Source organism: Capsicum annuum, chromosome 5 (assembly GCF_002878395.1).
Source record: "Capsicum annuum cultivar UCD-10X-F1 chromosome 5, UCD10Xv1.1, whole genome shotgun sequence".
NCBI lineage: Eukaryota > Viridiplantae > Streptophyta > Magnoliopsida > Solanales > Solanaceae > Capsicum > Capsicum annuum.
Window position 1 is genome coordinate 190,015,291 of NC_061115.1, and position 17,665 is coordinate 190,032,955.

Here is a 17,665-nt window from a genome sequence, read left to right on the forward strand (position 1 = left end):
TCCATATGTTTTAGGTCTTTTAAATGCTATGACATTGACTGCCTTTGAAGATGAGCCAATTACATATTTGGTGAGGAGGTCCAATGGTACTATTACTTTAGACATATTTTCATCTCTATCCTCGTCCTCCTTTATTTGTTCTTGGCTCACAAAATATGTGTCAGGATCCCCCATGGACACCTTGTTATCTCTTGTGTGCCATCCTTGACTTAATCCAATAACACTGAAGCAACACCATAAGATTGTTTAACTATAGATCCTCCGACCGCATTATTCTCTACCGATTTATTCAATTGATCTAATGCTCTACAAAAAAATTAAAAGGAGCATCTTGTAGAACCTCATAGTTTGGGCATTGCAACAATTTATTATTAAACCTTTGTCATGTATCATGCAATGGCTCACTACTCAATTGCTGGAAATTTATGATTTTATCCCTCAATTAAAGCATTGGGGATTGTGGAAAGTATGTCTAAAAATGCTTTCATCAACTCAACCCATAAAGTTATAGAATCTCTAGGTAACTCCCATAACCACAATACTGCCTCACCCATCAATGAGAATGAAAAGAGTCTCAAATGGATGAATTCTTATGAAATATGAGCTATGTAGAATGAGATACACACATCAGTAAAGTTCTTCAAATAGCGGTTGGCATCTTCGTAGGGTTGACGAACAAATAGACCCTTTATTTGAAGTAGATGGAGCATCACACTAATGGAATGAAACACTCCATTACCTTTCGCATGTGGGATGCGGATTACGCTATTCCTCCTGGCATCTCCTTGGTGATTTTAATCCTTAAGATGTCCATTAAAGGTAGCAATGTTGCTACTATTTTAACTCATTGTGCTGTTAAGACTTTGATCATCACCTATTCAAAATAAAAACAAAAATAAAGTAAAATTACACTACGACTAACAAATGAAAACTTATAACACTAAAAAGAATGAATGCTACTCATTCTCCAACAATCACACTAAAATTTGTTAACGATCAAATTATACCTTAAAAATACAAGTGATCATTTGTCAATATAAATACCCAACTTGGAGTCGTGATCGAATCCACAAGGAATAAATGTGATAGCTTCACCTTTAATATGATACCATGAGATACACTTCAAATCAACGAAAACTAGAGGATAATTCAAGCTTAAATGATTAAAAAATTAGCAAATTGTCAACTTATCATTGGACAACTCCCGCATCCATCGGTGATGTATCTAATTTTCATGGATTAAATAGTTTGATAGGCGGTTTATTAAAGTATTAAACACCACAGACGCCTCCTTGACTAAGGTGATCCGAAAGGATACTCCTTTCTGTTGGGGTGGGAAACAGGTAAAGGACTTTTGTCATCTTGAAATAAAGGCTTAGTTCTGCAGTGTTGTTGTAATTACCTAATTTTCATAAAACCATTTAAATGGAATATGATGCAAATAAAGTAGGCATTAGGGCTATTTTGATGCAAGAATTAAAATCCATTGCCTATTTTAGTGAGAATCTTGGAGGTGTGACGTTGAATTACTCCACCTATGGCCTTGAGTTTTATGCTTTTATTTGGGCTTTGGGTAATTGGAAACACTATTTTTAGCCTAAAGAGTTTGTCATTAGGACCGATCATGAGTCATTGAAACATATTAGGGCCCAAAAAAAATTAAACAAGCGGCATACCAAATGGGTTGAATTTCTTGAAACTTTTTCTTATGTGATTTAAACACAAAAACAACACAACAACAACAACAAACCCAGTGTATTCCCACCTAGTGGGGTCTGGGGGGGGAGGGTAAGATGTACGCAGTCCATACCTCTACCTCTGATGAAGTAGAAAGGCTGTTTTCGATAGACCCCCGGCTCAAGACACGAGATACCACACAAACACATAGTAAAGCACAGAAGCAGATTACATAACATAAATACGGCACCCATAAGTAATATAAAACAGAGGAAAGCAAAGGAAAGCACACAGATTCGTAAAAAAACATGGAACACGGAAGACGGAATCATAACAGGAATAAAACCCCCACCAAGTAATTCCCTACACTAGCGACCCAAATTGGCCCTAATCCTCTGCCGAAATTCGCGCCCTCCAGACCTTCCTATCTAGGGTCATGTCCTCGGTGAGCTGTAACTGTTCCATGTCCTGCTTAATCACCTCGCCCCAGTACTTCTTCGGCCTACCCCTACCCCGCCTAAAACCATCCAATGCTAGCCTCTCGCACCTACGGACCGGGGCATCCATGCCCCTCCTCTTCACGTGTCCGAACCATCTCAATCGTGCTTCCCGTATCTTGCACTCCACTGAAGTCACACCAACCTTCTCCCGGAAGGAACCATGTTTTGGTTTCTACTTTGGATTCTAAGTAGTTGGGTTTTGAGAGATTAAAATCTTTGTAGCCCAAGGACCCTATTTTTGCTCAAATATACAAAGATTATGGAGCATGGAAAAAGTAGCATAGGCTTAAGCATAAACCTACTACCTCATTGGCTAAATTTGATGGTTACTTGTTTAAGAACAAGCGACTATGTATGCCTATGAGCTCTTGGACGGATGGGGGTTTGATGGGGCATTTTGGTATTGAAAAAACCTTGGGGATCCTTGAAGAACATTTTTATTGGCCTAAAATGCATCGTGATGTTGCTAACGTTTGTGGTCAATTTGTAGAATGTCATAGTGCTAAGTCTAGGCTACTTTTATATGGTTTATATACCCCTCCCCTAAATCCTCAAAGACCTTGACTTGACATTTTTTATGAATTTTGTATTGGGCTTTCCAAGGACTAGGAGAGGCATAGATATCATTTTTGTGGTTGTTGATCATTTCTCCGAAATGGCACATTTATTGCATGTCATAAGTGTGATGATGCTTTTGATATAGCATCCTTGTTTGTTGAACATATTGTTAAGTTGCGTGGTATTTCTTAAATCATAGTGAGTGATAGGGATCCTAAATTCCTTATTCACTTTTGAAAGGAATTGTAGGATAGACTTGGAATAAAATTATTGATTTTTACATCAGGTCACCCATAAATCGGTAGTCAAACCAAGATTGTGGATCGCACCCTTGGGTTTATGCTTCAGGCCATGATTAAAGAAACACACATCTTGAGAAGAACAATTGCCTTTAGTTGAATTAATATATTATCGTGTCATTTATAATCTTATTGGCATGTCTCCATTTGAGGTTGTTTATGGCTTCAACCCCCTAACTCCTCTTGATCTAACCCTTTTGTCTCAAGATGTTTTGTTGAGTTTAGATGGTATCAATAGGCTCGAGGCCATGAAAGCTTTGCATGAGAAAGTGCGACTTTAGCTTGAAAATAAGAATCAAGAGACGGCCAAGAAATTCAACAAGGGGTGAAAAAAGGTGGTGCTTAAATCAGGTAATTAGATTTGGGTCCATTTTTGAAAGAAAAGATTTTCCAACAAGAGAAAGACCAAGCTAATACCTAGAGGAGATGTCTTGAAGTGCTTGGGAGGTTAATGATAATGCATACAAGTTGATCTTTCCCGGGATTACCAAGTACACAATACCTTTAATATTTTTTATCTTTCTCCTATGGATATGCTTGATGAAGACCCCTTGAATTTGAGGGCAAAACTTTTTCAAGAAGAGGTGAGTGATGCAACCCAAGGTTCTCCAAGGCATTTCACAAGGCCTTTAACAATGAGTCAAGCTCACGAACTTCAAAACTAGTAAGAGTTAGTCATTAAGAAGGATGCACTTAAGTGCATTATGGAGTCCTCCCAAGATATTCATATGTTCGTGATAGCATTTTATGGAGCATACGTTGAGAAGAAGAAGATGGATCATGCAGAGGTGGAGGTAGGATTTAAACTCAGGGGTTTGATATTTAAATAAAACCTAGCCGAAATGAGTTCAACACCTACTATAAATACACAAAGAATAATTTTAATCATGTATAAATAATATATTTTTTTGTTGAAGGGAGTTCGGATGAATTCCCTTCCAGAGTTGGTCTGCCCCTGGGATCATGCTTCTTGATGAATTCTTGAATTCATCCCCAAAAAAGGCATTCAAACAAGGCCCTTACTTCATTAAGAGTAGAAATATGATAACATATGACCTTTTTTATTTGCTATAAATAACTTTCTTTTATTTTTTGAAGGCTTAGAATATTCATAAACCAAAAACTCATTCTTATTGAGAGACTATGAGAGCTTGCCAAAGCTTTTAGTTGTTTCTTGTTTGAAAAGAAGAGTTGTTTGGGATATCAATTTCCTTGAGATTCTTCTTAGAGTTAGGTGCTTATTGAGATATTCGAAGAAGGTCAATTTTATTATTAAAGTTGGTTGACTTTAATTTTCTTTTTGTGTTTATATTTTATCTTCTCTTGTTTCCTTATTAATTTCTAATTCTATTCTAATCGTGGTTTTATTTTTTCTTGTTCATCTTAACTTTTGTTTTTAAGTGTATATCACTGGGTGTGTTTAGTACGGAGGAAAACTAATATGGAGGAAAACATCTCTTGAAATGTCTTTCAATTTTTTATGTTTGATGGATAAAAAATTTGAATTTTTTTTTTTTTTAGGAAATAAATTTTTAAAAAATAAAAAAATAACCTTTTTAGTAAAAATAGAAAAAACAAATTTTACAAATAACATTCCACATTTATTATGTTTTTCTACCCCAACACATATCATATTCACCGCACCTCAATAGTTATCTACCCGCCAACCCACCCTCCACTTATCATAGTACTTGTCTAGATAATATATAAATTTTATTTAAGTAATACTATTACTTTTTACTTACGTGCAAATATTTAAAGACTTAATAAAATAAGTTACGTTAACTTACGTTATTTTTCTTTAAAATATTTTCGATCAGAACATTTTTCTTTGTACCAAACACACCCTCAAATATTTAGCCCTACTTGTGTTTTTCCATTTCTTTTTATACTACTATCTTTCTTCTTGAACCAACTCAACACGCCAAAAGCCCCTTCCTTTTTTCTGTCCACTTCTCTACACCAATAACCATTTAGTCTTTTCCTTTTTCATATAATAAAAACTTCAGAGTACTTTCTAAATTTGACTTGCAATGGAAGATCACAAAGAGGTAATAAAATGTCTATATTGTTATCCTATATGCTTATATTTTTTATTTTTATTTCTAATTTTTAGTCTTACTTCTTTTTTCCGTCAAGTTTTGCTTCTTCTTCTTGCTGTTGTAGAATGAATTTGGAAGGAGTTTAAAGTTCACTTTCTTGTTTTTCTCTACCTTTCTCCACGTAAATATTTACTGACACTCTGTTATTTATATCTAGTCAAGCAATTTAATCTTTAACAGTTAAAAAAAATATAAAATATATATACTCTATTGTTTAACCATAGTTATAAATGTTTATACAAAACACACATGACTTTTCATCATGTTTCTTTATGTGCATTACGGTTGTGTCAGAAACATATACTTATGCTCCGCTCAGTGGCGGGCTTAAGATTTTTACTAAGGTAATTTAGAAGATAAAAATGTAAATCCCACAAAGAAATTAAGGAAATTTAATATTGTGAAGAATTTATGTTAGTTAATTAATAGGGGTAAAGTAGTCAAAATTCTCTCTCTGTTTTTTTCTTGCATACTCTTCTTTTGGGGTTGTCAAAGAAGTAATGGGTATCACGACTATAATTTCCTGATTTCTATTCTTCCATTTAAATCTCTTTTTTATTGAAAAAAAATTGTGGCTCATATTTAGTCAAATTTGGACTTTGAATGCAAGCAAAATCACACAAAATATTTGAAAATGTAAAGGTCAATTAAAGGAAATATATATATATATATATATGTACTTAGCTGTTCCAGCTGGACCATACAATGAACATATAATTTTGTTAATATTTTTACAAGTAATTTATAAATGTATTAGTGATGTGATATGCATATATCTCTGACTTGATCTTGTATCACTTGGCGTGATAAATCTGAATACTTAAGTGGACGTTTAGACCTTCTGAAGAATTTTGTGTTTAGTTATTTCTAATTAAGGAGTAATTGCAATTATATGGGATAATGGATTGTGTTTAAGTTAGTACTTATGCTTGGACAAGGTATAAAAAGTGCTTCCGGAAAAAACGTTAAATTTTCAACTTTTGAAATAACTTCCGCTACGACTGTTCCAAGTCACTTATTATTTTTCTTAAAAAAATTGGTCAAACATTTTAATTATTCCTGCTCGATGAATATAATATCTATTCCTAGATATGATCGTTTACTGTTAACTTCAAAATTCTAGATTAAGCACTTATTAAAAAAAGCACTTTTAATTTCCTAAAATTTGACTGAAATAGTAAGGGTGAATTCGAAACAAATACTATTTTATTTTACTTAAAATAATTTTTCCAAAACGATTAATATTTTGAAACAAATTCAATACACTATTCTTTTCGTTATTTTTACTCGTTTAGTATTCCAAAAATAGATGTTCACTTCTGCTACTTATCACTTTGAATATTCTTTCTCCAGTCTAAATTATTTGTCCTAAATTTTTTATAGTTTCTCATTTTACTTTTTTTTTTCATTAAGTAAGAACAGACAATTTTTTTTTTCTTGTTTTACCTTTTGCATTAATTACAATTTCTTCAAATTAAATTGTAAACATCATTTAATAAGTGTATTATGATAAACTAGGCATGTTATTAATTATTTTTGTTAATCAATATGTCTCTCAATTTGAGACGGAGGAAGTATTAAAAAAGAACAACTCTTTTTTTTAATTTGTTTTATCCTTAACATTAATTACTTATTTTTCAAAACCTAAGAATACATATCAATTAATGAGGGGCGGATCTAGGGGGTATGAGAGGGGGTTTTCAGGAACCCTGTAACTTTTGTGAGGATCTAGTATTTATATAGAGAAATCTAGTAAATATATAAGAATTGCATGTTGCAACTCATAAACAAAGTGTATTATTGATTTGATAGAATAAAGGGGCTTGTAAAAGTTTTACCAACCTCTTGGTTGTAGTTTCTAATCTCGTTACTTACTATTTACTTTTATTTTTATTTAACATGGAGAATCCACAGCGAAGGAGAAGGAAGTAATAGATTTGTTGATATGCAATTGATAATTTGTCTTCATTTTACCAGAAGGCATGGCTATCAGTGCCAACATTTGGGGACTGGGATCAAAAAGGAGTTGTGCCAGACTACTCAATGGATTTCTCAAAAATAAGAGAGAATAGGAAAAGGAACAAATCAAGAGCCAGTCTAGGAAATGAGGAAGAACTCAATTCCTCCTCAACTACAAGTAATAATAATGTGAATACAGTTCATTCATCAGCCCAAAGCAGTGATCAACATTACCATCAAAAACACTCTCCAAATGTAAGATTGTGCAACATTAATTCATTTACATATTACCCCCTCCGTTCCTAAATAAGTGATGTTTAGATAATTAAGAAAATAGTACTCTCTTCGTTTCATATTAATGGACCCTTATAGACTTGACACACCCCTTAAGAAAATATTTATTGGAGTTTATTTTACCAAATTAACTTTATTAATTATGCTTTGAAAACATAAACTTGAGTATATACACTTTGTTTAGTCATTTAATAATAAGGATAGTATTGAAAGAATATAATAAAATCCTCTTGATTTAATCAAAGAGACAACTAAATTGAAACAAAGATTTTTAGAAAGAGGTTCAACTAAAACGAAACAGAGAGAGTAATGATATTCTTTCAATTTTAACCTTCATTCGTTAACTAAAGAGAGTTTGACATAACCAAGAAATTAATAAAGATCTACATCTTTTACAAGGTACTTACTACGGATAAATTAATAAAATTATTCTTTAGTTTTTAGAAATGAGCAGTTTCTTATGGAGTGTGTCTAAGCTAAAACAACTTATTTAGAAACGATGGAAATATTATTTTGCTTAGACTTGTGTTGCATCATTTTTGGTTTGAATGTTGATATAGTTTTGAACTCTCCTAAAATGTTGTTAAAGGTGTGTGATCCTTCAAAAGTAGTAGATTTTGGAGGATTCGATATGTGTGTAATAATATATTTTGAAAGTTCAAGCAATATAAATTAATACTTCCTTCGTCTCAAATTATTTATCGTGATTTTCTCCCTTAAGAAATACTGCCTCTAGTCGATACTAATTGAATGTATGATGATATCAGTCTTTTGATTATTTCCAGTCCATTCTCCTAGAGGATATTACTCCCTCTAGTACCCCTTCTGTTTTTAGTTAATTAGCCAAACCAATATAGTTAGAATGTCGACTATGAATTCAATTAAACTTAATAACTTTAGCTCAAATCTTATATTTATTTTAAAAACATATTATAGAAAGACATTATTATTTAGAATTCAGTAATTTTAAAAATTCAAAATTTAAACTCTATAAATTTTAAATTCTAATTCTGTCGCTACAAATATGCCATTCAATAGTCAATTACATAGACGAGACAAGTAGTTGTCAATTATGTACTTCCTCTATCCATATTTATTTGTCAACAACAATAACAACATCAACAACAACACACCCAGTGTATTCTCATGTAATGGGGTCTGAAGAGGGTGAGTGTACGCAGATTATACCACTACCTCAGGTGAAGTAGATAGGCTGTTTTCAATAGACTCCCGACTTAGGATCGATAACAGTATAACAAACACAAAACATAAATGCATATAAATTAGTATAGTATGCAAAATAAACTAATACCGTTAGCCACAAGATAATACTAAAAACTATCTAACCAAAACAGACATCACACAACACCACAAACAAGAAACTTCAGACACAAAAGAACACTCCCCCACTGTTACCGACGCACTCCCACCCCCTAACCCTTTACCCTAATCCGCGTTCTCCACACCTTCTTATCAAGGGTCATGTCCTCCGGAAGTTGTAACTGCCCCATATCATGCCTAATTCCTGCCCTCCAATACTTCTTCAACCTATCTTTATCCCTCCTAAAATCATCCATAGCCAAGGTCTCACACCCTCCACACTGGAGCATCAAAGCCTCTCCCCAAAACATGTATGAACTAACGTAACCTCACTTCTCGCATCTTGTCCTCTGCCGAAGCAACTCCCACCGTCTCTTGAATAATCTCATTCCGCACCCTATCTTTCCTGGTATGGCCACACATCCATCGCAACATCCTATCTTTATTTGTCCATATTATTAAATATCTCATATCATTAAAAATAGATATTTAATAATATTTATCCAGTTTGAAAAATTAATGGATAAATATCCATTTTTGCCCATTTACCCATGGTATTAAATATTATTCATTACTTAATGCATTTCTCAGAACATTATATTAGGAAAAATTACCTAAAACCACAACATAACTATCTAAACTTCTAAAAATCTCCCCACTTCTTAAAAATTACCTAAATCCCAACATTTCATATTTTTTACTATTTCTAAGATACAAGTTAACCCTACATGTATTTAATGTATGTATCTACTGTGATACAAGTTAATCACATTAGATACATGTATCAGCAGTATATATCTAATGCAATTAACTTGTATTATCAGAGGTCAAATGTTGGGATTTTAGAAGATTTTGAAAGATATTGAAATTTTTGGTAAGTAATGGTAAACATGTCGGTATATATGTAAAATTTACTATTTTTATTATATTTAAAGGGTGATATAGCTAGTAAAATTATCCTTCTTGTTTATTGTTTCTTAAGGTGTGTATTAAGTTAAAAGTATACAAATAAAAATGAACGGAGCGAATAGCATAAACAATAAGGGAAGGTTGAATACATTGACAACTCATTCAATATATTTCATTTAAACACTCAATTATGACGTGTTCAAATCAAACACTAACACATGATAAAATGTTCCTATTAGACATTTTTGGTTCAAATTTTAAATCTTTTCTTTTTTTGTGTAGGCTCACGCTCGTTACATAGATAAATCAATCACACAAACTATATATGTCACATATTTTAATTATACATATCAGCCTCAATCGAAACAGACTTGAGATCTTTCATTTATTGAGACTAATATATATAATTATGAGAAATAACATATATTAAGTGATTAACTTATAATGTAATGAACTCCTAAAAATACACAAAAAAGTTTTTTATAACTTAAGCCAGAAACGTCACTAGATATAGAACACTATATTATGCAATCAGGTGTTCAATCGTAACATATCAAAATTTAAAGAGAAAGAAGCATAGTTGTTTGGATACATGTGTGCCCCATACATAAATGGTTTAAATTAGGCACAAAATGGTGTTCTCGTGTGAATTTCCTCTCATTGATGTTGATGGTACGTGTGTTGTCATTGGATAAGTACAATATATATCACATGAACTCTGTATACAAGTTGCAAGAGAGGGATGTTTGCAATGCCTTATTGGGTAAGCAACTTATCTTGTCCAGAAAAAAGTTGTTTGAGCAAGTGTTGTATTTGCAAGGCACATACAATTGCTGTTATTTATGTAAGGTAGTGTCTGGCTTGTTGTGAAAATAGTGTTTTAGGTAGGACAGAACATTTTTTTTAGAGTGTATTAGGTAGGACAGAAAATATATTCCTGAAAAATGTTTTTATGAAAATAAGTGAATTTTTTATTCATCTTCTTGTATTTGATATGTAAGTAACACAAAAATTATTTTAAAAGTACTTATATATAATCTAAACAAATAATAAGGAAGGTGAGGGTGATACGTGTGGGATGATGGAGATGGGGACTAGAAGGAGTGGGGTGCAAATGATGGTGTGTTGGAGAGTGCGGAAGACATAATTAATGTGGAATGTCTCCCGTGAAACTTGTTTGGTCAGTCAATAGGTTCAGATTTTTGGTTGGTTCGCTTCCGCCCTCTCATGCTCCATAAGTGGGCAGAATGATCAACTTAGAGGCGTCCACCTCCTCTTGTTCAGACATGTCCTCGTGATATATCAGAGGGAAGCGTTTCCTCTTTTATAGACTCTGCACATGCAACTCGATTTTAGATTAGTCGGATGAGTGAGTTTTAAATATTAAATGATTATACTAGAAGAAAATAAAGAAGATAAACATACTAGATTGAAGACTATGCTCAAATTCTTAGTGCTATATATGTTTCACTTAATTGATATGAATATTTTGGAATAGCTGTTGCTTCTTTGTATTTCTTTTTTTAACATTCATTTTATTTCTATTTTTTTTTTTTTTTTGGCAGACAAGGAGAAGCATTTTCAGTTGCTTCAATTGTTGTGTGAAAGCTTGAAGCTTCATGCGATTAATTTTGGTGTTCTATGTATTGATAAATGTACCAATTATATAATCAAGTTGATTTCATTTCCCATGTTTTGAAGTTGTTAGAAATAGGAAATTAATATTGTTTTTTTTTTTTATCTTCACATTTGATGATCTAACAACTTTTGTCAAGAACAGGAGTCAAGTGCTAATGATGATTGCTTCTTATTATCCACAGCTTCATGCTACAATATTTTTTTCTTAACAACGGTGGTATTCGGGTCAAATTTTAATGCATTTGAACTATTTCAGAGTATTTGTTACATAAATTAAGTGTTAGTGATGATTGCTTCTTGTTGTCCACAATTTCATGCCACAATATTTTTTTTCTTAACAACGATGATATTTTAGTTAAATTTTGATACATCTCAACTATTTTATCGAGTATTTGTTACATAAATCAAATGATCGTGGTAATTGTTTCTTGTTGTCCACAACTTCATGCTACAATATTTTTATTTTTAAAATATGATGGTATTAGGGTCAAATTTGGATGCGTTTTGACTATTTTATTGACTATTTAATGCTTATTGTATTTTTGATGTGAATAGAATTTGATTCTATGACCTTTAAATTAGATGGTGAATCGAAACAAATAAGTAAAGGAATTTATCATCCAGTTTAGATGATCTTTTAGAGCTGACATAATTATCTAATTTGCAGCTAGCTAGGTATTAATTTTGAGATGGCCGAGTTTGTCTAAGGCGCTAGATTAAGGTTCTGGTCCGAAAGGGAAAGGGCGTGGGTTCAAATCCCACTCTCAACAAACAGCTCGACTTTTCTATGATCACATAGGGGTGTGCATCAGTCGGTTCGGATCAATTTTATATATTATTGGTTTGGTTTATCGGTTTTCAATTTTTAAATATGCAAAACTAATAACCAAATCAATAAGATATTTTTTAGCGATTTTTGTTTTTTAGTCCTTAAAGGTTTGATTTTCGGTTTAACCGATAAGAAAGTACCCATAAAATAAAAATAGTAGTAACTAACATGAAAAAGACCTGAATCTTAGTTTCAATCAAAAATCCTACATGATGTGTTTTAATTGACAAGAAGTTTCAAGTTTGAACTAAATGTTATTAGGAGAAATTAAGAATTTATATAATTGAAATAGAAATTAAGAGAAATATATAATAAGTCATTCATATATATATATCGATCGATTCGCTTTTTGCACACCCCTATAATCACAGGCATTCTATATTTTTAGAGGGAAAAAAGAAGATTTTTTCATAAAACTTTGTTTAGGAAAATAAATCGTTTAACAATGGACAATATAACTTCTCTAATGAAAGTATCTACCTAGAGGTAGAGTCAGAATTTCAACTAAGAAGTTCGATAAATATCACTTTCATCCACCACATTGCTATATTCTCACCACACCAATGGTATTTGAATAGACTGCATACAGATGTTTTTGAGATAATATTTTCTGCTATACTTATAAATATCAAAAAGTAAGTAAAGAATCACTTATTTTCGAGAAAACTAACTCATTTGTACCAAAAACACTCTTTATGACGTGAATCTAAAACAAATATAGTAGTACCCAATAGTCATTTTTAGAAACAAATATTATAGTACCCAGGAGTCATTTTTAGATAATAGTTTAATTTCACGTGCCTCACATGTGTAACTTTTAACTATTTAAAATTAGATGATTTTATCTATAGAGATTGTTAATGGAGTGAAAAAAGTTCAAATCACTTCTCAAAGATCCTTCATACTTTAATATAATAATGTAAATATAACATGTATTTTATTGTAAGCACATGTATATTTTATCACAGAAGTTTCAAGTGGTTAATGAATCGTCACTTTTGCGTTTATCATGCAGTACCTCTTTTCTTACTGCTAGAGGCTAAGAGAGACGCATCGATTTGATCATATTTGTAGTAAGGTTATTTTTTTTATATTTAAAAACTTTTCTTATTTTTAATGTCAAATCTTTAAAAAATCTTTGATTAGTTACTTAAAACTTTTAAAAATTTGGTACTTTTTATATTTTCTTAATCTAATGCTTTCATATTTATTTCTAAATTTTTGAAATCTTCTTAAATGAAAACGATAGTAGTTGTCATTAATTCTAATGACTTTTAATAAGAAAAGGTTTACTATAAATATTTAGTTATTTTTCAACATTTAAATATTAGGAAAATAGTGAAAAAACGATTTTATCTAAAACAGAGATTTTTAATAATGGATAAAAAATTCAAACAATATTTCTAAGCCCCTTCATACTTTTAATAAATATAGATCTAGATTTATATTAAGCTATTTCATTTCCTTACTGTGAATCCCTGATTGACACTAAAATTGAAATAATTCTTTTCCTAAAGTTGATGGCTATTATATATATTAATTTATAATGTAGCTGAGGAATCTACTGTTTCATCTAATTACAAAGCGTGGACCTCAATTGACAACAAACACTCTGGAGAAAAAAGGGGTGTACTTAGATATGAACTTTGTTATTAACCGATCTCTAAATTGCTAGTCGATAATTTCTTTTGTAATTCGTTACTAATCAACCACAAAATATAATTCGCGGCAAATTTTACTGTTTAGCTTTTCATCAATATGTGTTTATTTAGTAGTGAAATAACTAAATATATAAAAGAATATTTCAGTAGAGTATTATTTATTATTATTCTTATGCACCCTATACGACATCTTAATGCCTTCTTTGGGAACTTTAAGATTTAAATAGATAATTGTGTGGAATGACACATCTAGACATAAAAAAAAATCATAAATATTATAGGTCTTTGTAGTTAAATACCTCGACTTAATCCCAAAATTTTCCAGTAAGACGGTAATTGAGAAAGCCAGTGAAACTAAAATTAATAGCTTTATAGTATCATTAATTAGCACCAAATACCTTTTTGTTGGTCTAAACACTTACTAATAAGATTAAAATATATGATTGATCCTTTTTGTACTTTAATATTTAATCATTTCCTTCTTATATAAACAATTTAATATCTTAGTATCTATATCTATAATCTATAATATATTAAAAATGTGAAGGGCCTTAGGAATGTCGTTTGAACTTTTTGCCCTTCTTTAAAAGTCTTTTCTTTAGATAAAATCGTTTTTTCACTATTTTTTTTCTAATATTTAAGAGTTGAAAATTAATTAAATATATTTATGGTAAAACCTTCTCTAATTAGAAGTCATTAGAATGAATTACAACTAATACTTTTTCCATCAGTTTAAGAATTCTAAATCAACTAAATTTGATTTTAAGAATATTTAAAAAATAAATTAAATATCTTATGGTAAAACCTTTCTTTATTAGAAGTCATCAGAATTACGGCAACTAATACTTTTTTCATTAGTTTAAAATGTTTAAATCAACTAAATTTAATTTTATAAGATTTGAAAAATCTAGAAATAAATATAAAAGCGTTAAAATAAGAAAAATTTAAGAAGTGTCAAATTTTTAAAAGTATTGAGTACGTAATAAGAATGTAATCAATGATTTTGTAAAAATTTGACTTTAAAAACAAGAAAAGATTTTAAATATAGAAAAAACGGAAAAATAACCATACATTGACTTTCAAAAGAAGAAAAGATTTTAAATATAAAAAAAATAATCATACCACAAATATTGTTCAAATGAATGTGTCTCTCTTAGCCTTTGATGGCAAAGAAAAGAGGTACTGAATGACAAACGCAAAAGTAATTATCCATCAACCACATAGAACTTCTGGTGATAAATATATATGTGATTGCACTAAAATATATGTTTATGTTTATATTATTATATTAAAGTGTGAAGAATCTTTAAAAAGTAATTTAAACTTTTATACTTTATTAAAAATCTCCGCAATAGATAAAATTATTTAATTTTAAATGATCAAACGTTACACGTGTGAGACACGTGCGGTTAATCTAATATATATATATATATATATATATATATATATAATATACACACACACACATATATGTATGTATATATGTATTGTTGGGTTCGAAATTGAGAGGGCGTCATGCGGAAGCTTATAGTCTGCAAACCATTGTTGGGTTTAATTGGTGTGAATGGAAAATGGAGGGACACAACCTTTTGAGGAAAAGACACATTATTTTGGAAAAGGAGTGACTGTTCAGATAGTTGTGTCTGTTCAGAAAAAAGACACAATGTTTCGAATGAACAGACATGACTCTTCCAAAGAATGCTCCTTTTCGGATGAACCATTTCCACCTTTCGGAAGGGGCACTTTATGGCTATATAAACCTGCATTTTTTTTTCCACAGATTTAGTATGACAAATTTCTGCATAAGGAAAATATTCTCTTGCTTCTAAAAATTTTGTGTGATCATCTCCCATTGAGTGAGTTCGAAGAAAACCATAAAGTTTAAGGTACTGCTACATTCTGGTTGTGAAGCTATTTTATCCTGGGAGGAAAATTCCGCAACCTCGGGTACTTGAGGGGAGTTATTTCCTTAAGGACACTCCGCGAATTCGGAGGACTTAACTTTTTTCTGCTTATCTATTTTTCTTTAAGAAACTGAAAACATACTTCTTTGAAAGATCATTTTGATCTTGTGTTGAAGGTATTGGACAACTTCATAAGTGTTCTTGATTTATTCTTGAACTTGTGTTGAAGTAGTGTTGCGAAAATACAGATTTTGTGTACATTGAAAAACAACAATCTTAAGGAAATAATTTACTAATATGTATATTTACTATTTTTTCAGTAAATAATTGAACTTCATATTGATAGTTCTTCAACTTTTTGGACTTGTATTTGAAGTTCTTGAAACTTCATTTTAATAGTTCATAAGTTGGTTGAACTTGTGTTGAAGTTCTTAACATTTGGTTTTGCTATTTTTCAGAAAATAGTTTGAACTTCATTTTGTTGATGTTCATAAGTTGGGTTGAACTTATTGTTAAAAGTTCAAAGTTGTAAATACAGAGTTAAAACTTCGTTTGATTGTTCATATGTTAATTTGAACATGTGTTTGAAGTTATTATTGAAAAATACAAATTATATCAAAATTGAGAAAAACAACAACATTAAGGAAAATATAAAAATATTTATTTTTGCGCTTGTTTGGTGAAAGAAAAAAAATTATGGCCATTTATAAATCAAGTGTTTGGTTAATCTGTATTGGGTCTGATTTTATGGAGACTAAAATCTTTTAATTTCTACTCCGCTGATTAGAAGAATATAAAAAATTCACCGATTCATTAAGATCTCTGTATTGATTTCTGGAGTTCAAAATCTGTGGGATTTCACTCTGTTTGAATTTGATTATGATTTGACGTCATAAAAACTTTTTCATGTTTCATAGTTCATTCGGTTGATGATTTGAAGATATAAAAACTTCATCATTGACTAGAAACAAGTTGGCTAAAGATTAAATTCTTTATTGTTAGTATTCTGAAATACTAAAGAGTATGTCAAATATAGACAAAAAAGTGACGAATAAAACTGAACAACAAACTGATTTGGTTGTGAATGGTGTTGTCCAAATGACTACCAATGTTGCGTCATTAAGTTGTTCAGGTATTGCTCTAACAATGAAAACGACAGAGAAATAGAAAAATATTTTAGTGTGAACTTCAAAGAATGGCAGCAAATGATGTCATTTTGACTGGCCAAACTTACAATGCAAATGCTCGCAAGTATAGATCCTCATATTCTTAAAAACAAATAATTTGAAAATCAATTGTCTTATTTGAAAAATCTTATGAGTCATTTCAAGATAGACGAGGATATTGAGGTGAATGAAAAAAAATCATCAATGATGGTTGCAAATCCTGTTAAGGATGATGCTCCAAACAATAAGAAGATGAAGAAGTTTTCTGGACAAGAAAAGAGATTAGATAAACATGTTGGAAATAACTAGAAAAATTGAAAATCTATGTGATATGATCACTGAAAGCAATCTAGTTGGATATCCAAATGAATGGTGGTTTAATTTAGGAGCCACTAGACATATTTGAGCAGATAAAGAAGCTTTTGCTACTTATGATTCCATTGGTCCCAAAGAAGTGATCTTCATGGAAAATAATACTACAACCAAGGTTGAAGGAAGTGGGAAGATGTTCCTAAAAGTGACTTCCGGCAATGTGTTGACTCTCAACAATGTTCTCCATGTTCCTACTATTAGGAAAAACTTAGTGTTGACAACACTTCTCATTAAAAATGAGTTTAAGTGTGTGTTTATTTTGGATAAAGTTGTAATAAGCAAGAATGAAATATATGTAGGAAAGGGCTACCTCAATGAGGGCCTTTTCAAACTTTATGTAATGGTTGTTGAAATGAAGAAAGTTGAGGCTTCTTTTTACTTGTTAGAGTCAAACAATTTGTGGCATAGTCGTTTAGGACATGTCAACTACAAAACCTTGCCAAAAAACTTACTAACTTAAAAGTTTTGCCAAACTTT

General features: G+C 31.0%; 1 protein-coding gene across 2 annotated transcripts; it reads left to right on the plus strand.

Moving 5' to 3' along the window:
• The first annotated feature begins 4,927 nt into the window (after window positions 1–4,927).
• LOC107871046 lies at window positions 4,928–11,431 on the plus strand. Of its 2 annotated transcripts, XM_016717841.2 has the most exons (3): window positions 4,928–5,085; window positions 7,114–7,350; window positions 11,184–11,431. In XM_016717841.2, exons 1-3 carry the CDS (start codon window positions 5,068–5,070, stop codon window positions 11,229–11,231), a joined length of 303 nt encoding a protein of 100 aa, XP_016573327.1. In that variant the 5' UTR covers window positions 4,928–5,067; the 3' UTR covers window positions 11,232–11,431. The 2 variants fall into 2 exon arrangements, with proteins under 2 accessions (XP_016573327.1, XP_047269267.1); XM_047413311.1 differs by lacking the exon at window positions 11,184–11,431 and having other exon boundaries at window positions 7,114–7,516.
• The last annotated feature ends 6,234 nt before the right edge of the window (window positions 11,432–17,665 follow it).